The sequence below is a fragment of the Melozone crissalis genome, unplaced genomic scaffold (assembly GCF_028551555.1).
Source record: "Melozone crissalis strain CALT ecotype California unplaced genomic scaffold, PUWL_Pcris_2 ptg000009l_1, whole genome shotgun sequence".
In the NCBI taxonomy this organism is placed as follows: domain Eukaryota; kingdom Metazoa; phylum Chordata; class Aves; order Passeriformes; family Passerellidae; genus Melozone; species Melozone crissalis.
The window spans coordinates 17395217-17419653 of NW_026535787.1; the positions used below are offsets into that span (position 1 = coordinate 17395217).

General features: G+C 37.8%; 1 protein-coding gene across 1 annotated transcript in view; it reads right to left on the bottom strand.

Moving 5' to 3' along the window:
• ABI3BP (ABI family member 3 binding protein) overlaps nt 1–23187 on the bottom strand; it is a 135280-nt gene extending 112093 nt beyond the window's left edge. The window contains exons 1-2 of the mRNA XM_054270463.1: nt 23026–23187; nt 2677–2856 (exon numbers count right to left, since the gene is read on the bottom strand). Of these exons, the coding sequence (XP_054126438.1) occupies nt 2677–2856; nt 23026–23101 (256 nt within the window). The 5' untranslated portion in view covers nt 23102–23187. The remainder of the gene's footprint in view (nt 1–2676; nt 2857–23025) is intronic.
• Between the last annotated feature and the right edge of the window lie 1250 nt (nt 23188–24437).

Here is a 24437-nt window from a genome sequence, read left to right on the forward strand (position 1 = left end):
AAGGTTTCTCTTTCTATGAATCACTAAAACTGACAAGGGAGGAAGCATTAAATTGTATTAGTCTTGGTCTAAATAGACCACAATAAATTTTCATATTCGGGAACCACTTCTTCCACAGTCTGCTCAATAAAAGCCTCACCTATCACTGTTCAGGGAAGCCTATAAACTCAGCTGCTTTCTGCAAAATTCAGATAAGTCAAAGGACGAGAGAACCAAAAAGGAGTTCTCAGGGCAAAAATGAAAGGGTTTTTTTTTGTATAAACCTAGTTGTTTTGACTGAGGAAAAATGTGTGGAACACACTGAAGACTATTTTCAGAGTGTGCAGGGCCACTTGGATCACAGAATATCTAGAATACGGGATTGACAACCTTGAGTGTGAAATTTAATAGTACACTGTTTTAATATGAAGACAACATACTAGGCCAACTTCATCACATTGTACTAGGAGTACAAAGATAATCTGAAATTTTTCAGCAATAGAGGCTAGAGGGTTTATATCTTTGGCATATTTCTTGAGAGTATTTTTATTGTCCCTCTACAACACCTTGCTTTTTCTAAAATCAATATAAAATGTATGCTAGAGCTGAGATCTCTGGCTGCCACAATAAAACTTACTCATTATTCCTAGAATTGAGAACCATTCTGCAGTTCTTCCAGTTTCTGCCAGCAACTGATCCCTAAATATGATGGGGAGGAGGGAGTGTGCTAGCAATCATCTCTGCCTTCATTTCTGCCACACAAGTCACTAAAGTAGAGCCAAAGCACAACTGATGTTTATTGCTTTAGCTCGTGTTCCATACATATGTGGAAAGCACATTCAAAGCTGAAATTTAATGTTGTGTTTAATATTTGTGAAATGGGAAAGATTATGCACTCTCTGCTTCCAATAAACAAGTCCCCAAGGCATTCAATCAAACCCTAAATCTCTCAACTAAAAGCAACAGCTCAAATAAACATACTGCTAATTGCCTCAAATAAATGTGTACCACTTGAAGTACATATTGCTGATAACTTCTTTTACTCCTGTCTTTTGAAAGGTGGCATTTTTCTGAAGGTTAGAAATGCTTGTCTTGCTATCTATATTATGTTGCATTTTGCATGTTTAGTTACTGGACATTCAGAAGTCACAAACATAGATTTATTGTCACAAGGAAACTGACAATTTCTATTAGCGTGAGGGAGATAAAATTTTGACATTATTCTCCTTTGAAATAACCATAAAGGAAGAGCATTCCTCAACATTTGTGCTTTTCCCTCTCCAGACACCCTACAGAAAATGGATATGCATATGGTCAGTGCTCTGATGTGCTGTGGAACTAAAGAAAGGTGCCTAGAGTCCAGCCATTAACTGTTAAGGTTAAAGCTACAAAATATCAATATACCTGAAATTCCAGGTGACCTTGAACTTTCAGTTTTGCAAAACATTAGATATAAAATTTTCTATTACATAGGGAGTTGAAATGATCTTACACAATATTACATTCAGGCCTTTTTTTGCTCTTCCTTAAGATGTCAGAGTACCCAAAAAAATTAATCCTCAAAAATTAATCCTCACTACTCCTACAGCAGGCATTGTTATGTCTAATGCACAGTATACTACAGAAAATCCTGTACATCATTCTTAGTAAACTGATTCAAAAGTTACACATAGGATGAATCAGGTATGCCAGATGGGTGATAGAATTACAGAGAGATCCCAGGAGTACCAACTCTCAAAAAGGAAAGTTAGCTTTTGCCACAGTGATCCTATCAGTCTCCAATATCTTAATTATTCTGTATCTAACATCTTATTTTTTCAGTTTTTATTCTGCAGTTTTCAGTCTGGAGCAGACACCCACAATGGCATTAACTGAACACATCAAAAACATGGCAATTATTACTTCTATGCTCATGCATCCTTTCCTCCCCCTTGCTTTACACCAAGATCACAAGCATTACAATTATGATAAATTGATTCAGGGTAAATTGATTCATTTCAGGCTAGAAAAACCTAAAGAAATCAATAGGAAAATCCTTAGGGATTTAACAGATTCCTCAAAAGGTCAAGTCCTGATAAATCAATGTTTTAATAATTCATTCTTCCTTCTCCCTATTCCAGATAACAGGATATAGCATTCATGACATGGTTTAATCTCTTCCATAAAACAGCTCATGGAATTCCATCAGTACCTTCTGACATGGAAGTTAGAGGTTAATCTATAACATGCAATCCGGGAGTAGATCCCTACAAGAAGAGGCATCATGGTAATATGAATGTTTCTGTCAAAAGGAATCAACCACACAATTCTCCAGACTCTTTCACTGCTTTTTCTATTGTTTGTTAAAAGCATGTACACTTTCTTTGTATTCTCCTTTATATCTGCATCTTTGGGCAAACCATCCCATCTGACGTGTGATTTGTTCAAGTATAGTGCAGACTCTCACTAAATCAAAAATCCCCAAAACAAATACCAGTAAGCAAAATTTCCTGACAACAAGAACCGGTTGTTCTCCTTGAAGGATCTGCTAATTCCACTTTCCACTGAAATTCTTGACAGTAACCTTAAATAAAGACAAAGAAACCATGAGCAACAACCCAATAAAACAAAAAGTTAGGTGAACAAAATATTCATATTCTCCTCAGTCTCTTCCCATAATTCATTACAACAGCAGCATGCAAAGCAAATATGTCTTACCAAGCTCTGTTATATAGTTTTTTCCTTCTGAAGGTAAAGGGATGTACTGATTAGAAAAGAAGTTGCTTCCATAACCCAGGACAAAACCTTCTAGTTTGGTGCTTTGACTTGGTCGAAGATACCTCATGCAAACAGTGTCATCTGTGGCATTGATCTGAACCTTCAGGCTCTGCCTTTTCACTGGGGAAAGAGTGAAAAAGAGGAGATCAGAATGCATTGCCTTGCCATCATTCAATAATGGAACATGACAATATAACAACTTAATTTGCTAATAGCATGCAACTGAAAAATTTCTTATCAGTGATGTCCCTGGAAACACAAAGTATTTATAAAGGTGAACTAACAGTCATGCATAAGAGTGGTTGCCAACATGACTGTTTTTCCATTAGTTCAGCATTATCATTTGCTTTAACATCTACAATTGCAGTAGTAAAACCATGCATGAAGTAAGTGGAAAAAATGCAAGTGTTTTTTCCTTTAAATGCAAGAGTTATAGCAGTATTAGCCATATGTAGAACCCACAGGAGCGAAATGTCCAAGTTTTTTGTTTGATTTTTTTTTGCTTATTAGTAGAAAACATGAAGTTTTAAAACTAAGTTAATCAGTTAATCACACTCAAAAATTATGTTAGAGGATAAACAGCAATTGGATCCAAATAAATCTTCTAAATTTTTCCCGCTATGTTGGGCTGGAAATGCAATTTTGTATTTGGAATTATACCAGGACACCTAACTAACATAAATACTTTACTCAAAACTACGAAGAAACTCTTTTTAAACATTCATTTTTATGCTTTCCAGGGGAACAGCACATAAAGTAAGAAACATCTTGTATATCCATCTGTAAAAATTTAACTTGCAGCAACAGAGAATGACTTCACAACAGAATAAATAACTTTTTAGGCTACAAGTTGGTGTTTTGGCTTCCTCTTGCTGGGGTAAGGGACGATTGGCTTTTCCCTTTGCCTTCCTTAGTATGTACAATTTTAGTACTCCCTTGTTACTCTTAGGCCTATCATATTTTCAGAACTGTTGAATTGCTGGCTTTCCCCCAAACTTACAACACCAGCACTGGGCTAGTACATTTTGTGTTGTTATTTCTCTTCTCATTCTCAAAATATAAATTTTTATCCCCAGCAGATTTTCAGGCATCTGTTCAAACATGAGGGTTGAAATGAACTTATCAGGAACAAACAGAATTTTGCAGATAATCATTTTGATTCGGGAACTAAATCCTGAAGAACAACTATGAGATAAACGATAAATAATATATCATTGAATAAGTGATATATTGAGATAAATGATAAATAATATATCATTGAATAATAGGATAGAGCGATACTAAACTTTTTCTTTCTTTCCTTCTTTCCCTTTCTCTCTCTTTCTTTCTTTTCTTTCTCTCTTTTTCTCTCTCTCAGTAATTGTAATTGCAGACTGATATTCAACTTACTCTAGACAAGTACATGCTGATTCTCTGGTATCACCCCAACATGCCCTGCTTTTTTTAGAGAAATTCTAATGACTAGAATTGCCAAGAGACCAAAACCCTCACTTTGTTTTAGTAGATGATTTGAGCATCTGCAGTTGTCTGCACACAGAATGTAAAGCCTTAAGCTAACACTTTATGCCTCTTCCCTTTACAGAAAGAAGCATACAAGTAAAATTGATGGAAAACATCTGCCTCCCTTCCTTTATCTAAAGACTGATCAAGAAAATTCATTCAGCCAGGAAACTGTCACAATTTTCCAAAGGCAACTCTGCCAGGTTCCAGAAGACTGCAAGGCTTCTAGAAAATTCAGTTCTCTGGCCTTTTCAGCAGAGCAATACCTTCACAGGGAAAAGGGTGGCAGTGGCTTCTAATCTCCGTGACATCCTAGCTCGTTTATTTTCAGTACACAAGACTGCTGAGGATGGGCAACTCTGAATATTGACAGAGCTCCAGACAGCGCAAACCAGGAAGAAAATGCAACACACTTCAAATATCCCAAACAGGCTTCATAAAGACACTTAGTAAAAGCTGGTAACAAAGTTTAGGAGTATTATCTCTGACTGACAGTGAGCTAGATCTGTTTAAATTATTGATTTTTCAAAACCCATTAAGCAACATTGAAATGATGGTCTCCTGATCTCCATTGAATATTCATGCCTAAGGATAAAAGAAGACTTATAGAACTTAACTCAAATATGGTAATTTGATTTCCATAATAAATTTCTTAATTAGTCTTAGACCTGAATTTATTACAAAAAATTAGAGAACATCTATTTAATTTTAAATTTACAATAATTTAAATCATTGTCCCCCACAATTGTATCTATGTATATCTGTTATATTTTACATCAATTTGAAGACTTAATTCTGTATCAAGATTATATTCAACTGGATCTGATTTCAGTTAGATGGATACCGTTGTTTATTCATAAGCAGTCAATTAGAATGACAAAGAGTCTTGATTTTGTTAAAGCCTTAAAACTCAGTGAGGTTTCTGCAATTAGAAAGTTCAAATGGGATTCCAAAAGAGTACTAGCTTTGAGATAATACCTTTTAGACCTCTTTTTCATAGCTAGCATATCAAAACCACCAAGAGAGCTTTTAAAATCAAAGACAGTTCTAGCAGAAAATAAACTGAAATAATATTTTTTTTTAAAAAAAGAGAATAAGGCAGGAAAGAAGAAAAGGACGTGCACTTGAGATTTTAAAAATAAATGCTTGTCCTCACCACCCTGTCTTGATAGGGCAGATCATTTTCCACTAATTTACTTTTAAGTACAGTGATAGCAAAAAGTATTGCAGACTTTAGGAAAAAAACCATTAAGAAAAAATCATTTAGGTTGGAAAAGACCATCAAGATCATCAAGTTCAACCATAAACCCAACACTGTCAAGTCCACCACTAAATCATGTCCCCAAGTGCCACATCTACACAACTTTCAAATACCTCCCAGGATCATGCCTCAAACATCATCAGTCTGTTCCAATGTTTCATGTTTTGGTGAAGATATTTTCCCTAGAATCCAACTTAAAGCTCCCCTGGCACAACTTGAGGCCATTTGTCCTTGTCCTGTCACTTGTTGCTTGGGAGAAGAGGCTGACCCCTACGTGGCCCTTACACCTTCCTTTCAGTCTATTGTAGAGAGAGAGACGGTCCCCCCAAGCCTCCTTTTCTCCAGCTCCTTCAACTCCTCATCATAAGACTTTTGCTCCAGTCCCTTCAGCATCTTTGTGGCCCTTATGTGGACATGCTTCAGCTCCTCAACATCTTTCTTGTAGAGAGGGACTCAAAACTTAACATAGGATTAGGAGTGCAGCCTCACGAGTGCCAAGTGCAGGGGGGTGACCACTACCCTGATTCTGCTTGGCACACTCTTGCTGATAAAGGCTGGGCTTCCACTGGGCTCCTGGCCACCTGGATACCCCCTGGCTCGTGCTCAGCTGCTGGTGACCAGCACACCCAAGTCCTTTCTGACCAGGCAGCTTTGGGTTGTCATGAGACAGGTGCAGCATTTGGCCTTGTGAAGGTATCCACAATACCCACAACCTTTTTCTCATCCAGTAAGTGTGTGACCCTGTCATAAGAGGAGATCAGGTTAGGCAAGCAGGACCTGTCTTTCCTAAAACCTGACCCAAAGAGCAGCGAAGGGCAAGCAGACAAATCTTCATTTTAACTTGGCTGCATGTTTTTCAGGGAAAATAACTGCTAAAGCAACAACACAGATGCCACACTTCATATGACTAAACCACATTCCTATTCATGGGCTGTGTGCATTCCAGAATCAGTGAGAGTGAGGGATGAACATTAACTGGTAAAACAATAAATAACAGTTTCTGGAAGTGTACAGAGTGGAGCAACCAAGGATGAGGAGAGCTCAATCCTACACACTGCACAGACACTGCCAGTCTAATCAAGAGAGGGCCAGCCTGGAGCAAGGCAGATACAAATGATATGTAAATTACCTTGGTAAATGGGGACTGCTCCCAGAGCATATTAACAATATAGATTTCATTTGTGCTGATCTCAGTGTTAGATCAATTAACCAGGAAAGCATTCTCATTCTGAGTAATATGTCTCTTTTAGTCATCACTCAGATAAATATTCATTAAGTATAATTGAATAGACAAGGGAAATCATAGGAACTTAACTCTTATGATACTGTGATAAGAATCTATTTGATTTTGAGAAAATATTTTTTTGTATTAGGAATCCGGGAGACCTTTTTTCCCTGCTGAAAGACTCAAATGATAAACTAGATGCCCTCTAATTCCATTAGTTTGTGTCAGGTTTTGGCACTTATTAGTGTAACCCTGGTCTTAAGAATTTGCATTTGTAATGCAATTCTTTTACATTGAGGCCATTTCTAAATGGAAGATTCTGAGATCTATAGCTGCCTCTGAAACACAATCTTTCCCTTCGTGCTTGCCAACAGAAATTCCACACTGATCTGCAAATATTCTCTTCAACAAAAGTCAGCTGATGGCCAAGATCAGCAGGAGAAACTGTGCAAAGCACATCTGAAGTAAAAGCACGATATTAAGTGCATCAGAGCACTTGGAGTGTTGGATTCACTCTGAGAAAGGAGTCTGCCTATACTAGGAGGGAATGAAAAACAGCTTAATAACGAATCAGCTGCATCATCAGAGGACCAGCCACCACCAGCTCTTCAGAAAGAAGAAAATAGCTACCAATGGTGCAAAGAATCCAGCTGGAAGCACCATAGTTTGGCTAGTTGGAATGTATGGGCAACAGGAAACAAAGGCAAGAATATATTGAAAGTTTGAAAAGTTTAGATGTTCCTCTCACTCACACCAGGATTCTGCTGTGTGCTTTAGGTGTGCATGGTCTCTTGTGATCAAATACAGTTCTATTTTTTTGTTTTTATCCATAGAGTGAAGATCCTTGAACTCTGCCCTACAGAACTAGAGGGTGAATACAGCTGTAGTGTATTACAGCAAATTTGGCTTTGTTGCCAGAATTCCTTTTGCCTTACATTGAAAGTGTTTATTTTCCACTATTTCAAAGATTTTAAGGGGCATGAAGGCAAGACCCAGCTCTGCCTCCCAGAGTGCTAGACAAATGAAGTGTGCCTTATGAAAATATATTCGCACAATCTATTTGCGAGCACTACCTCATTTATTCAAATCATTCACAGCAGTGCTTTGATTTTTCCAAATCTGGTGTCATAGTACCACCAGGCAAGTTTTCAATGATAATCTAAAACGATGAAACTTTTCTTTTCTGCTCTTTTATATTTTTGTATTTATTTTGGCTGCCAAACATGGAGAAATATTGGTTGTTTGGCTGCAACACAAATATATCTTAAAATGGGAAACATTTAAAAATAGTTCCGTTTCTATGTACTACAATAAACAAGAAACACTTCTAAAGCAGCCACAAGCACAGAATAATGGAATAACTTTGGGTGGAAGGAACTTCTCTAAGTCATCTAGTTCAACTCCCTGCTCAAAGCCTCAATTGCTCAGGGCCACATCCAGCTGAGTCTTGAACACCTCTGAGGACACAGATTCCTTAACATCTCTGGGGTAATCTGTTTCAGTGCTTAGCATACTTCTGTTTAAAAAAAAGTCCTAATATCTAACTGGAATTTCCCGTATTCCAGTTTGTGCCCAGTGCCTCTTGCAAATTACTCTGCACTTCTGCAGAAAATCTGTCTTTGTACTCTCCAATAAGATAGCTGAGGATCCTTTCTCATAAGAGATTACATCAAACACTAACGTTCCTAGCATGAAATTCACATTCACAAATACTCTGAATGATTAAAGTAGGTGCCATATGAAGAGGGCAAACCAAGAATACCTTTTAAGGGGAGGGTGAGCTAACAGCCTTGCATGTAGTTTGGTCATTTGCAAATGAAGTTCCCCAGTCATTTTTTTGGAAGTATTATTATGCCTACACAAGTCTAACGTTGCTTCAGAAGAATTGGCTGCCAACATGTAACTGTGCAAAACAAAAACAAGTCTATCGACAAAAACCTAACCCTTGAGCTGTCAATTTCCACCTGAAGTGAACTACTTTCATTTCAAAGATGGCAACTTTTCTTCGGTGTATCAACATTCTTAATAGAATGCACACAGCAAATAAAATAGCATAAACTGTAATTCCTTCCATATTGCTTTCAAATCTGGGGGCATTTTAGTAATTTAAATGATAGAGAAATTCACTACTAAACAAATAGTGAATTCCATACTGAAGAAATTCACTACTAAATGAATAGGAATTTCAGGAGAAGCTGAAATATGCACTAGGGAAACTCCTCAATATTGGTGTTCAGCTGAAGGTAGTGAGCCAAAAGGAAGAGATGCCCTGTGAGGGCCCAGGATCAGCCCCATCCCTTCCTGTGTCCTTTCTCACAGCACTATTTCAAGGTTACTCACGGGAGACCTGGAGTTATTGTTAGAGCATTTATAATACAAAATTACAAGGTTTTAAAACTTGTTTTGCCAATCCCTCTCTAGTGATTATAACAGTTCAGAAATGAGTGAATGAGCTGTAGTCATTAGTACTTCAGGACCAGTTAGGTCAATGCAGAGGTAAAGATGTATTTATTAGCAATTCCAGCTTCTATGTAGCTACAGAAACCATTGTACAAAGGAAATTCATTGCTCAAATGTTGCCATCTGTTTCACCAGTTTTCGGGTCATTCAAGAACTTCACTAAAGTTCCACTTCCATCTTTATCTCCTTCACAAGGCTCCTTAAACATGCTGGTTTAAAATTACTTTTTAGTTGACTTAGTAAAGTAATTGTCCTTATTTTTAGGGTGAAAAGCTGAAAACAGTCTGGATTTAAACGTGGGATCCCATTTCAGTGGTCCAACCTCCAGTTCCATCTTTCATTCTGCCGGTCATTTTTATTACTTCTTAAGATGTGAAACAAAACTGAAAACAAGGAAGAAAGCTGTTGTTTGAAAATAACCAAGCCTGCAGCTCTGATGGAAAAGGGAAGAGGAGTTAGACCTCTGAAAACTTCTTTGGTATGATTTAAAAGAACCTGACCCTGGCTCCTCCTGTGGGATTCTGTTTAATTTTTATTTTGAACCTTAGAAAATTCAGCTCCTTTATGTGTCCAGTAAGTAAACTTAGTTTGGTGTTTGATCGTAAAAATTTATAAAATTCAACAATTCAACAGTTTTGAAGGATAGGGACAAAACTAATCCTATTCATTAATTTCAATGCATTGTGCCCTTTGAAACTCCTTCAAGCTGAATACTTTTTGAGAGACAACACTTGTAAAATAAACAGTGCACAAATTTAAAAGGACAAGACAAAAACTACTTGTTAATAAAGAAACCTGAAATCCTTATTTCAATTTAGATTACGGATCACTTATTTGTAGTAGGATAAAGCTTAATTTTGATCTGATGTCTTTAGGTTCTCCAGGGCTTTGCTCCCCTGGCTTTACTCTCAAAGCTCATTACTTGTTGTTGCTTTTTCCAGACTGGCCTGGTATGTATTTTTCAGGATGTAATTTCACCTGGACAGAGCTGATGAGACAGTGACTGCATCTTGCCCAGAAGAGTTGTCTTTCCAATCCTGGCTCCTTCTCCTGTCCAAGGAAACAAGTCCAAGGCAACTCCACCCAGGCTGGGCTATGGAGAAAACTGTCCTGGCCAAAGAACCTGACAGATTCTGCATAAATACATTCAGTAAGGGCAAGCAGAAGACTGTGCAGAGCAAGGAGAGTCTCACAAATTTTCTAGGTCTAAATCCCTTTTCTAAGCCTTTAAAAAGCCAATGGAAACACCAAAGAGAAATGTGGTCTTTGGACCTGGCCTCATACAAGGTGGTCATACTTGAGAGTTGATCAGTTGAATAAAATCACGGTCTTTCTTTAACAGCCTCTCCTCAGTAGGAAAAGCTCAACAGAATACGAAGAACTTGAGCAGGTGAAGAATTCAGATGCTGTTGGACTGGCTCTGCCCATAAACTTCAAATGTATTGAAGCAATTGGTACTAAAGACCACAGACCTGAATGCAGGAAGTCTCCCATGACTGTGCTCATGGGCAGGCAGTGCATTATCACTGCCGTTATCTGCTCAGTGCCAGGCAGTGTTTGGCACCTCCACTTCCTTCAGCACCTCCAATTTACAAAGATTTGTGAAGAGTCGAAAATTGAAGGCATAATAAAAACAGTCTGGAACTGCAGCCACCTTTGCTTCTGCGAGAAGAGTGAGGACACTGCACTTTACAACCCAGGATGGTAGTGTTTATTACTGAGTGCATAGGTAATCTGCTTCATGGGTTGCTGTGTACCCAGGTTGTAGTCAGGGACTCTTTTCCTACAGCCAATTTGGAGTCTATTCCTTACATGTCATCACCATTTATTATGTCATGATACTTAAATTTTTTTTCACTCTGTGACTACTCATCGGGGATCTTTTGAAACACTTTGGGAGTAATCATTCAAAAGAAGAATATCAAAATAACCAACAGCAAGAAAGGATAAATTCTACTGTGTTACAATAAGGCAACTCCAAGTCAACAGTTAAAAAAACTTCAAGCAGTAATAAATTGAAATGTGCATGTTTATCTGCCCTAATAGAACAAAATAGGTAGTCATACACTGAAATCCTCTTCTGTGATAAGTTATTTGCCATAATCCAAATAAATGAAAGAGCAAGTCTTTAGCTGAGTTTCTGTAACATTGGGTTAGATGATTTTAAAGCTAACTTTGTTTTACCTCCTTCTCTGATTAAGCACATGGTTATTTTTTAGGGACAAACCTGCTTAAAGATAGTAGTATTTAGACAACTAGGAGGATTTACAAGCTGAAACAATTTGAAACCAACACGTACTCCCAACCCTTTAGTTGTAAATTAATCTATGAATCTTAGAATTCCCAACATGGCTAGGTATGTTTCAAAATTGTTACCTTCTCTATTTTAAATCTGAAGAAATGAATCCCAGTCCTTTTATGTTGGTTCTCACTTCTAAAAAGGTATTTTATCACTACTGGATAAATACATAGTTTGTCACCCACTAATAGATAAATATATAGAGCACTGCAAAACAGACCATCTTGATAAATTCAGGAAAAAAAATCAAATTCAATGACTAGAGGTACAGAGTATATTACCCAGGAAAGAAGCCTGAGAAAACAGGAGTCATTGAGCTTGGAGGAAAAGTACATAGACAGATATGAAAACAGTATCCAAATATATACAGCAAACAAACAAAGCCCTGAGGAAAAGCAGAATAAATTACTTCTGCTCCATATTTGTGAAGAGACAAACTGCAGCAAGGAATATACCTGGAAAACTGATACAGGGAGATACACTCTGAAACAAATGGTCTTGAGAATAAGAACAAAGTGGTCAAAATAAGTTCAGGAAGTCCATTTCAGCCCTATGTTTCCTTGCAAAAAAGCTATTTTTCCAAGAGCTAATACTTTTTTTCTGCACATCTAAGTATATACCATAAAGCTTCAAGGAGGGCTGCCCTCCTCAGTGCCCTGCACGAATCCCAGTATCCTACTTCCTGTCTCTAAGGCATAGAAAATGAAAATCCAATTAGGCATGGTCTCTTCAGTATATAGATAAACATAAGAGAATTGCCAGGGAGAAGTAAGATTAATTCGTTACGAAGAAAAAAATATCACAGTGCAATCGATTGAGTAAAGGCAAGAAAGAGCACCCAGGAAACTGCAAGCTGTTGTCCCTAGGCTCAGTCACCAGGAACAGTCCCACCTATGCACATGATGAACAAGAAGGTGATTTGGAACAGCCAGAGCAAATTTACCAAGGCCAGGCTGTCTGGCAAAGCTTGCTGCCTTCTGTAATGTTATTCCTGGCTTTGCATACAATGGGAAAGGGGTGAACATCATTTATGTCAATTTTGGCACAATTTCCACAGGTATCCTTCCTGTCAGACTGGAGAAATGCAGACTGGATGCCTACATTACAGGGGAGATGGAAAACTGGGCTCAAAGAATTGCAGTCAGTGGTTAAAGGTCCAAAGTTCCTTTTGATACCTCTTTGATATTGCTTAAGAAGCTCTTTCTGGGTCTTGAGCAACATCCAGTGTAATTCCTACACTCACTTAAGTGAGGGAGAATGTTTTGTGCTTTGTGTACACTGGGGAAAGAACTTGGGTTGTGGAAAAGAATAGATGCAGATGAGTTGTCCATAATGACCTGCTTAGGAATTGAAGGAAAATTAGATGCTGACGCCCATTCAGAAATAGGTGGCATTCTGTTTATAAGTCCCCCCACTATGCTGGGTATAATTGAAGCAAGAATCTTTAAAATAATATGCAAAAATATGGAAATGGAATGGGATTATCCTTTTTCTGAAGTCACAATTGTTTTCCACTTCCAGCATTGCAACTTGCATATGATCATCCAAAATACGTGTGTTCTCTGCTCCAAATAACACCCAACACCCAGGACTTCAAATAAAGCAAGGATCAACAGCTCTGAATGGCACTTGGCAAAGGTGTTTGCAATATTCTGTGTTAACTTTGGAATAAATTCCCCACTTTTAAGAAGCAGACAGATGATAAAGCAATTAAATATCTGAAGCACACATAAGAATTCCTGGGCAGTGTTTTATATCAAATGCTAAACTCAGAAAGAGTAAGAAAACTCTGTCAGTAACAAAAGCAGTACCTAAATATTAAATTCTATTGAGCTTGGACAACTGTGATTCGGGCTAGTCAATGGAGTCAAAAAAGCTTTTAGCCAGTTACTTTCCTTTGGTTTAGAAAGCTGTAGACACAAACAAACAAACAAAATGTAAATTTAAAACATTGCCCTATGTTTCCAAAAGAGCAGTCAAAATAAAGTGGTTTCACTTATGTTCCTGGTCTCCAAACTGAACGTTCTCACACATGTCTGTGACACTTGCTGGATGCAGCCCAGTCCTATAAGGACTGATTCCAACTGCACATAGTTTTCTCAGCTGGAAAATGTATCTCATCTTGCACCATTAGATGAGACAGATCTCAGGACTGATGACCTGGCTTCTTACTACTACTTTAAAATAAACCCAACAAAAACCCCAACAGATTAAGAAAAATCAGAGGTGATCCTTTTAATCTTCTTCTATATTCTTCCACATTTTGAATTTGCAGAGATCAAAGGAAAGATCCTACAGTTCAAACACTTCTGGAGAAGAGAAGCAACAAATTACATCTTTAATTTAAAAAGTACTAAAAAATATGTCATATGTTTAGAATTCCTAAATTTGACAGAAATTCTTTTTCAGCTTTATGAACACACTGTGAAGCAGAGACATTGTTAACTCATCTTAAGAAAACTAAAATATGAAGTAAATGGTTCCACTAAATCTGCTATCCACTAAATCATTGGATAGCAGAAAATAATGGACACCAAGCCTGGTAAGTGTACCAGACGTAAAATAAAAACTATGTCTATGATTAATGGAGTATTAAGATAAGACAAATACCTATTTTTTTGATAATGAAGGTGCTTCATCTTTCCTCCCACATATTTCCCTTCCTACCCAGAACATGGCATAGAGTTCAGGCTCTCTGACTATATTTCCAAATTCTTTATCTGTTACATCACCTGCTCTATTTTCACCATGTTGCCTTTTATCTCCAGAGATGAAAGAAAGCTGCAGGAAGTAATCTCTCTTTCCAACCTATCTTCCTATGTCTATATTATTTTTAAAAATAAATTCTCCAGCTGGTGTTTCATTGAAGGAAAAATAACAATAAAGAATACTATCAGCTACACAAAAGGAAGGCTTATGAAAACTTTGGGGTGGGATAGGGGCATGTACATCTATGCACACCATCAGCTAAGCAATCCTTGTAGGCCTGACTTTGCACTTTTACTTGTACTTCTCTCAGGCATTTATCCAAATGCTCATGGAGAATTTATGGTATGTAGGAAGCTATGTCTCTCTCATTACTGATCTTGTAACCCAGTGTGCAGTAGATTACATTAATTCTCAAGGAATGCTCTCTCTCTTAAGAGTGTATTAAGCACATAAATAATGCTTCACGACTTCAGAGTTTTTACATGAGATGTATTCCCTGTGCCAGTTTTTTTGACAAGTGTTTTAATACTGCAAAAACAAATTATTGAAAAAAATCTAGAAGGGCCATGTCATGGAAAAAATTATTCACAATGCCTGAAGTTTCAACAGGGCATAAATGAGATCATCTATTCCCTATATGCAACTTTTCTTCATCCTTAATACTATGAGCAACTTCACATTGCCTTCAAATAAGTATAATAATAGCATATGATCTCCCTTGCTAATTGCTGTAAGTATTTCTGAGTGGAAAGGGAACACAAACATCTGCTACATTACTGAGAAGCTGCTTTCTAAGAATTCATGGCTGTACATTAACAACATACTAATGCTTTTATCAACTGCCATTTGATCAGGTTACCAAAATTGTGAGAGTACAGGAGATTGATGAAAGTGTGAAAGACTGAAAGAGATAATTTTTTATGTAATGCATTTACCAAAATCAAATGAGCAAGATCCCACACTGCCTTTGTGTGTGCACGTGTATGCCTCAGTGTACCAGAGAGTCTGTGAAATCACACTCATGACTTGGCTACTTGTGTGCAAAGTGAGTACAGACTTTCTGTTAGGAGCAAAAATCCCCAAATCTGCCAACAATTCAAAAGAAATTCTTCAGCTAAAATTAATTGCATAATTAGTATTTTAATCTTCTGGGGAAAAAATCTTATTTATGTTTATACAGGCTTGATTAACAAAGGACATAAATCACCTCCTACTCCATAACACCAACTGAGTTACATAACCAACACAAGCAAGAAGACATTTCTATTAGAATTGCCAGTTCTTGTGTTCCTTGTAAGAAAAGGAGCAGGAAGGATTGCTGAAGAGATGCAGTATTGGTGCTTGTCAGACCATAGCTAAAAGCTGGTGCTCATCTCTAAGGTAGCAAATGATGAGCTGTCACTGTGGAGCAATTTCATAGTCATGTTCACACAGTAAATGTCTCTTAATCAGCTTTATGACAGAAGAAGGAGACCTATTGATTCAAGCTGAATATGAAACCTCACCACTTTTACCTGAGTCAGGTCTCCATCAAACCAAGGGAATGCATGGCTCTTAAGCCTGACTGCAGCCACTTCCCTGACTGTGAAACAAGCTGCACACTGTGCTATAAATAAAAACTCTGCCCTGCCATTTAATCCAACTACTTCAGGGTTTGTATGAGCTACAGAATGGAACTCTGCCAAAACGTTCAGGTCACACAGCAGTTTTATTTCTATTATTTCTATCCCAAAGGCCAATCTCTTATCAACTTTCAGACTATTGCACCCCAGCCTTTGTTTTCAGTGTGTTTGTCCATGTTGTACTGACACTGAGCTTTCAAAAGACCAGTGATAAGCGATAAAGTCTGAAAGTCTTGTCATTTTCTCAGTGTGCATTTTTCTTGTTCATGTATAGGCTTGAACTGTGCTAATGAGGTAATCTAAATTGCCAGAAAATGTTTTAACTTCGGAGTCAGAAAACTGTCTTCTGGGACATTTCAAGCACACATATGTGTATTTTTGAACCAACCACAATTTTATGTGTTCTAAAATTACTCCAGACATTTCCATCACAGAAAGAAAAATGAAACTGAATAATTAATATAAGGCAGATATTGCAAGCAGCTGACAAAAGAAGAAAAGTCTTTTCCAAATGTGAGTTTAAAAATAATGTTATCCCACATACACTCTCAGTCCTTTAAAATTGGCCAGGTTCCCAAAGTATTAATTATGTAAACTCATATCAAGCATTCTGTGGCCATTTATAGATTCATAAACTAATGCCACAACTGCAGGTGATTGGAAAGAATCTTTTCCCACTCTATTGAATCATGCTATTCCTGAGCAGATTTTTAAGAATAATGCAAAACCTTAGAACCATATTAAATTCTGGAATAGCCCTAAAAAATAATTCCCTCATACTTTGAGATTCTATTTTGCCATCAACTCTTCAGCTTGAGAAAGAGTATAGAATTACAATTTCTTTTTAAGTACATGCAGCGACACCCTAGTGTTAGCATACCCCATACGCACACAAAATAAATAAAAATCAAATCACATGCAGAGGTTTATGCATGTCATTAGTTGGGTTTTATCAAAGTGGATTTATTCACATGGAGCCCTAATGACATGTTTGTTCAAGGTAAACAGTATTAATATAAGAGCCATGGCTACAATTAGTCTAAAAATAATTTATGGATTCACTTGCCTCATTTATTTTTCTTCCAGAAGATGCTGTAAATAATACTAAATTCTTGCAAAGTGATGGACCTCAGCAACAACTCCAAAGCATTTTAGAGAACACAGGTTATATTTTGTCTACCAACCTCTGAAGAAGTGCAGTAAAACTCCTCTCCAGACTGGGAAGAAAGTAGCTTTCCTCTCATAGAAGAGCATTCCCTACTCCCTGCCCTTAGGTCTAGAATCTTCATAGCTGGAGCCTCAACTCTTCACCAGCATTTTATTCAGCAGCTCTGAATGGGTGAAGACTGTGCTGATATTGTTAATGCAACCATCCTTCCACAACCTTGCCTGGATACCTACACACTCTGATCACATCACTTTGGTGAAGCAGTGAGTGCAAAAGCATTCCATTCTGGTGACCATAACTACAATCACGACTTCATGAACAGTAGAAATTCATTTATGGGTTCAAAACTTGACCTGTTTTTTCTTCCCCTTGATATGACACACTCTAGTTTGCTCAAATGAGGACGTTTAGAGTTGATGCAGCCAGAGTAAAATGGCACATCATTGTTTTGTTTTGAGGGATGGCAGTACTGGAAAAGTTGGCCCAGGCCCTGCCCACACAATAGTTTCATTCATGATGCTGCCAGTAGTCATCTTCACAAGCACCACTCTCACAGCCCAATAAGGCAAATATGTATCTCACAATGCAAACCAGCATTACATACATGTTATGCTGTATTGTAGAAAAAACAATTTTTAACTAAGACCATTTGAACTAAGGCCTGCCAAGCAAGTCTGAGTAGGATCTGGCCTGTTTCCAGCTGCCCTTTTCACTTGGGAAGACATTGCAGACTGGGCTGTTATGTTAATGGCACCTATTTTAGGCTGTCCAGAACACGAATACCTGCTTCTGTTCTCACCATTATCCACCATGCCAGTGAGGAGGACTCCAACTGTCTTCTGTAAAAGGCAGCAGTCAAGAATGCTCCACAGCAACAAATCTGTCTTGCTCACAAACAATTTCAAGTCAGCACTTGAATACCCCCAAGGAAAATAAATCCTCTAGGAGCTGCATGAACAGTTCTGACTATGGCAGGTCACTGCTAGCCATCTTTTCCCCCTGGAGCAGGCAGAGGTTTTTTTGTTTCCACATGCAGTGCACACCTGATGAGTCCAAAAGGTCCCAAGAAGGCTCAAACCCATTGTCCAATCACTGTATTATCAGTCAACAGATACACAGACTGTGCCATCCATAAACAGTAGGTCTGGCCCCACAGCAGCAGCAGGATTAGCCTACAGCTCTCCCCTCAAGTGAAATATGTAACTTGTCCTTCTGGAACAGCTAGAGCCAAAGATTATATGGAGGAGAGCTGAAAAATAAGGTTTGAAAAGAGATATTTGGGAACAGGAAAATTAAAATGAAGAGGTGGAAGGTTATATAGATTACCCAGCAGTGAGATCATTTGGAGGCATTCACATGCAGTGGAATTTCATTCTGGCAGAATCCACCCATATGTATCATCACAATGTTGCACCACTGCATGTGCCAATACAAAAAATGGCATTCTGGTACTACAGATTATCTTTGAACTCAGAAGCTTGACACTCAGTACTGGGTTTTGATATGTTTATGTGCAAGCCTAGGACACAACTGTCTGCATGATAAGATAATTTTGTTTAAATGAACCGCTATAATTGTTACATTCTTATGGGCTGTTTTCACTCTCAGCAAGAATCAGCCAAATTTGCCATGACATATCTAGCGACTGAAAACCCTTGTCACTCTCTGACACCAGATAAAGGATACCTTTTAAATTTCCTGTTGGACTTGTCACTTATGTGTCATTAAACATAAGAAAAATATTTCACAAAAAACCCAAATTAATTTTGCACTTCTTTTTCCAGACACAACAAAATCTGAAGTTAAATAATTTGGTTCAAACTGGCTCTTCTTCACAAGAGCGTTTTTTAAAGGTTAATGCATTGTGAATTTTGAAAAATAGTTCCCAGAAAGATGTTTTATAAACCATGGGGACAGTAATATATAAACCATACGTCATTTCAATCCTTTTGTGATATTTTGATATGCCAGCTTCATTGCATGCTCAAAACCCACAACTTCCAGGAGACTTCTCCCTGTCTTGCATTTTTTGTTGTGCCACCCTACAGCTACCAAAGGCAGGAAGGGAGAGGGCAGCACAAAAGTTTAAAGTTTGGCTGTTGTAATATAATAACTGTGATACATTGCAATAACTCCACATTGTTTTAACTGTTTGACACTAGTAAATGAAAACACATGCTCAGCTTAGTAAGATGCATTACGTAACATAGCACAGCCAGCAAACTTAGCTAGGAATAAAATTAGTCTACTCCTTTTCTCAAATGTCAAAGTTTGGGAGTCTACTGTAAATACAGCATTCACTCTAAAAGGGATGTCAGTTATAATTACCTTAAGTACAAATATTAGCTAGTAGCTATCTACAATATCAGACCAAACATACTCAGGACTTCCAAACAAAGAAACAAATCCTCAGTGCAAAACAATTATTTTTCCCCCTTAACCCCACTGCTGACAACTGTAGATACAAGGAAGTTTTGGATCTGGTTTTCCCTACACGAGTTTGTAAATCAGGCTTTTTCACATGGTCCCCTAAGACATGTCAAGTCCATATTCTTTTCCCCTAAGAAGACAGCAACCAGGAGAAAGCCAAATTAGGGTTTCCTGAGCCCTTCCTGGACAGCAGAGTATGACAGGTCTGAGTCCTGGAAAGTAGAACCAGGATGGACCTGAATTCCACTGTACCTGATGACTAATTCAAATAGTAGGAAAACCACAGTGGTCAGAAATATGTCAAAAAATCCCCTGAAAAAAAACCCAGAAAAAACCATTGAGACTCTTTTTGTAAATAACTTCCTAAAACTGAAATTTTATAAGAAGGGATCAACCCCAAATTCTTTTCAGCTCTAACAAAGTAAAACAGAACCTGTAGATAGACAAGAGCTATCAGAAACAGAGATTCTAATGAAAAACCACATTTCCATGTGTCTCTGTGCTGTAACTAGAAAGTCAAGTGCCAAAATCAAAAACATGAAATGCTGTTTTACCAAACACTAAGAACTTATTCTTCAGTTGTTCCTTCAACAATTGTATCAGCTCCAACTGGAAAGATGACAATGAAACACGGTTTATAGGGCAGTACAATTTTGGGGATTACGTCCTGTAACTTGTTTGTTCTGGATTCTGTGGCTTTGTTTTCTCATCTCTGTCTCAGATCTGGGATGATCTGCTTACCAACTCATTCTCTAAAGAGAAGTCTTTTTGCCTGTTCTTAATTCCGGTCTAGAGAGACAACACTGAGCTCTTTAAGAATGGAACTTTTCTGTTATGCAGAACCATAAAAATTAGAGCATGTTTCCATCCATCAATAAAGCACAGCAGTGTTGAACTTTAGAATCATGTATGTTGGGTGGCACTGGCATAATGGCATAATGAGAAAAATAAGTAGAAAAATTCTAATTAGAAGAAAACTTTAGAGGCTAGACAAAGTTAAACAGACAGCTGCTGAAATACTGGATGAAATGTCATCTGTAATGGCACCACCATCTCTCACTCTGATGTTCTGTGATCCCTCACTCAGCATCCAAAGGCACTGACTGCAGAATTTTCTTAGCAGCTGATCCCTCAAATGAAACACAAACGTAACTGCAAAAAACCACTGCCTTCATACTAAAACACACTACCCACCAGCCTTCCTTCCCCAATTATATTGTCTTCACTTATCATTATTATTCCTCCAACAATACCTTAACCTTTGATGTCAAAACAATGAAAGAATTCATTAATAAAAAAAACACTTTTGAGAACAGCAATAATATTTTCTTTTTCATCCTAGTAAAACACACGTATGGAGGTGAAACTACAAAAAATACATGGGAAAAGGGAGCAATTTGTGTTCCAGCCTCCTGACCAGCACATTTGCACATGTCTCTCAAACAGCTCTGGAAGTCACTGTGCTGGCTCTGTTCCTTTGCAGCTGCAGGAGGCAAGATGTTCCTTCCACCTTGTACCAGTGCAAGGAAATCCCAGTCCATGAGACATGGGGTCAACGTGTTTCACCTCTGGGAGAGAAGATTTGAGCACTAGAATTGCAAAGTGCTGATAAGAAGGGCAAGATTTGCTCTGATAACCTGTTCCCACAAGTACCTGCACCACAGAAAGAGAGTTTGGCCAGATTGCTCTCCTTCAAGTTACGAACTTGATTCCACTGTTCCCCAGAGAGCAAGAGTGACTCTGAAACCTCAGTTGCATGCTTTGGGACTTGAAGAGCACAGAAGTTCACTGGAATTTAAGCTTGCAGAGCAAGGCAGAGAAGCCCTCTTAAAACAGAATATTACTAGTACATATTTTCATTTTTAAAACACTTTAAGATCCACACATTCTCTTTGCTTACAAAAAAAAGTCTGTAATCCCTATCAAACAAGACAGTGCTGTAGAAGACAATCCTTTGAACATTTCTGGATAGCAGCTAAGTACTAATACACTTGCTTTTTCAATGCATTATTTGAAAATAGTAACTGGAGAGGCAGCTACAAACAAAAGAATTAGACTGCAATGGGAGGATCTTAAAAACGTTATTTCACTGAAAAGAAATGAAGTTTCCACCTGCAGTTTTATGCACTTGGCAAACAAAACTTCACTTCTGCAATGTTATTTTAGGACAGAAAAAATGCATGCCAGAGTTAATCTTGCAGTGGATTAGAAGCTTTGTCTGAATTTCACAGTTAGCATAAACTTAGAGCCACTATTTTACAGTAGTGAGCAGAAAGTCCAGTGAAATCATTTAAAAAGACAAGCACTGGAAAAGTTCCTTCCCTCAGTCTAGGCAACACATACAAGATTCCTGTCTGGTCAACATAATCCTCTCTTAAGTCCTTTTTTGACAAAACTAAATTCTTAGAGTTAGCTTGACTTGAACTGCATATCTGTTACTTGCAGACTACACACTGTTCTACTATTACCAGTATGCAAAAAACCCCTCCACATTGGCTCCAGAACATGAGATTAAAAGAAAGACAATTTCAAAAGAACATCATCATAGGAAAGAAAGAAAAATAATGAAATTCTGGAAAAAGAAAAAGTATCTTAAAAAGGAGTGGGGATCAAAAATCACCTCAACTGTCCAAAATAACTTTTATTCCTTTCTATGAAAGAGAATCTCCTAGGAAGCCCTCAAAGTGCTTATTTGTCAATAAACACTCTCATAACTGAATCACAGTTCTTCTGCAGTCGGTGGCTGCAGGAGAATGCAGATGTGAAATGCATTACAAAGCACAGTGGACCCAGGCAAGCACTGCCACAAAGTGAGAGCAATACGTGCAGCACAGAAACAGTTGTGAAATTGCTGCCTTAATGCCAAGGCACTACAAAGTGTCTTACCATCCAGATAGAGAAATATTCTTTTAATTTTATGCTCTTACTGCTCTTCATGCAGTAAGCAATAAAATACTATTAAAATGCCAATGTTACATGTGTCATATAACCATGGAGAAGAGATCACTGCCAGCTTTGCAAATCTACTGTACTTCCAGACTCTGGGAGAAAGGAATGGTTAAACAAATATTCACACAGGTTTGGAGGGTTTTTTCTATTTGTATAAATTTTAATCAATAATATTTCTCTCTCTCAAAATGCATGCAACCTGACCAACACTAGTCAATTCCTACTGAATTGCTGGGATAGAGATAAAGGGAAAGCATACAAGTTCTTTCAAAGACGGAACTGAACTCTTCACCAGCAGCACAGGGTGCCTCCAAGTCACATTGTCTTTAAGATATTAAACCACAGACCTGCACACTGCTGTCCAAATCACTATAAAATCATTAAATACAGTAACTCTGTCATGATAATTCTCATTAGAGTCAAAAGATACCATGAAAACTTTTGAGCTTATTTTATACAAGAGCTTTAAGGTTGCTATTATACCTGGATTTGCTCTTTTCCCTGACCTTCTTTCATCTTGTCTATTACCCTCAATCATTTCTAACATGTTGAAAGCAAATTTCCATAACAAAACACAGGCTTTAAACCCACCCCCCCCCCCCCCCCCCGAAGTCCCACAACAGAAAAACAAACAAACCCCCCAGAAAGTCGTTCATAGCTACTTGCCTCGTGGCAATTTCTGAGTATTTCCCAGGTTTAGTGCAATATATCCACAGAAAAGCAGACAGACAAATCTTGACATGATGGTCACAAACCCAACCTCGCACTGGGAATGGCTCTGACAGGTACCACACAGAAGGACTGCAGCTGCATTTAAGGGAACCGTTCTCTCTGTGACAAGAGGCAGCAGCAACACTTTGACACGAGCTGAGTTTACACAGTGGGAGGAGACAGGATGACATCATTCACTCCCACTGCAAAACCAGAATTAGCATAAAAAAATATTATCAGGCTGCCCCTGCGATAATTTTCTGGAGTTTGTTACAAGATCTTTTCCATCACTAAGTGTAACACATTACCATTTTATTACTTCTATTTCATGAAAATAAAATCATGAATATCAAACTTTCTGTTAATGGAAAACTGATCTGAGAGACATTTTCACTGTTTTATCCAAGAGAGCTGGACTTAAACTGCAAAAACAGCATTTGCAGTACTCAGAGAACTGTTTGCTATATTGACCTCAGTATTTTTGCAATCTCAACATTTTTCTTAAGGTTAATTCAGGCTACTTGTGGCTTTCATCCAGGCAAAATAAATACTAGTTTAATTTGACATGACATTATAAACAGGCATTGTAAATATTTATTCAGCAAAAGAACTGGACTTGAAAAATCTAAATGTCATTTTTTCACTTGTATCTAGTGCTGGCAATTTAAAAATACTTTATAATTTTCCCTTTCATAAGTGTCTGGTGAGTTAATGGGTACAACGCACATTGAAAGGAATAAAGCAACACTTCTCATTCCAGGGTGATCTTCTCACCACTAACATAACTTCAGATAGAAAAGAAATTCCATTTTTCCATTAAAAGCTGTTGTATTCCAGGTTTACAATGAGCCAAGTAAGCACAGCATTTGGTCCCACTCACAAGTGAGAAGGTGGGAAGGAAAGGGTAAAGCAGAAGAAAAGGAAGAATTCAGTATCAGTCTCTGGAAAAGATTCCAAAGAGATTAAATCTATTCAACTAAGTAGTGATAGCTCTCTCTGTCTCTCCCTCAAAATAAAAACTCCAAAACCAAACAAGGAACAACCCAACAAACAAAGAAAATTGTCCCCAAGGGGAAAAAAAAAATAACACAAAAAAATCTAACCAAAACCAAACCAAAAGAACCATCAACAACCAAGCTTAAACATATCTCTTGCTTACAATATGTGAAGTTCTTCAGTAGGCTTAGCCTGCTTCCACTCCCTGCTTGACTGGACCTGACATTGTTCTGCTTCCATAGTGTTTATAAGCTGGGAAAATCACACAGCTCGTACCTGGGATAGAAACTAGTGGTTTAAAATAAAAAAGTAATATCTTTAAGCATATGAGAACATTTCTTAAAGATCAGATTGATCAAGTACTTAAAAAG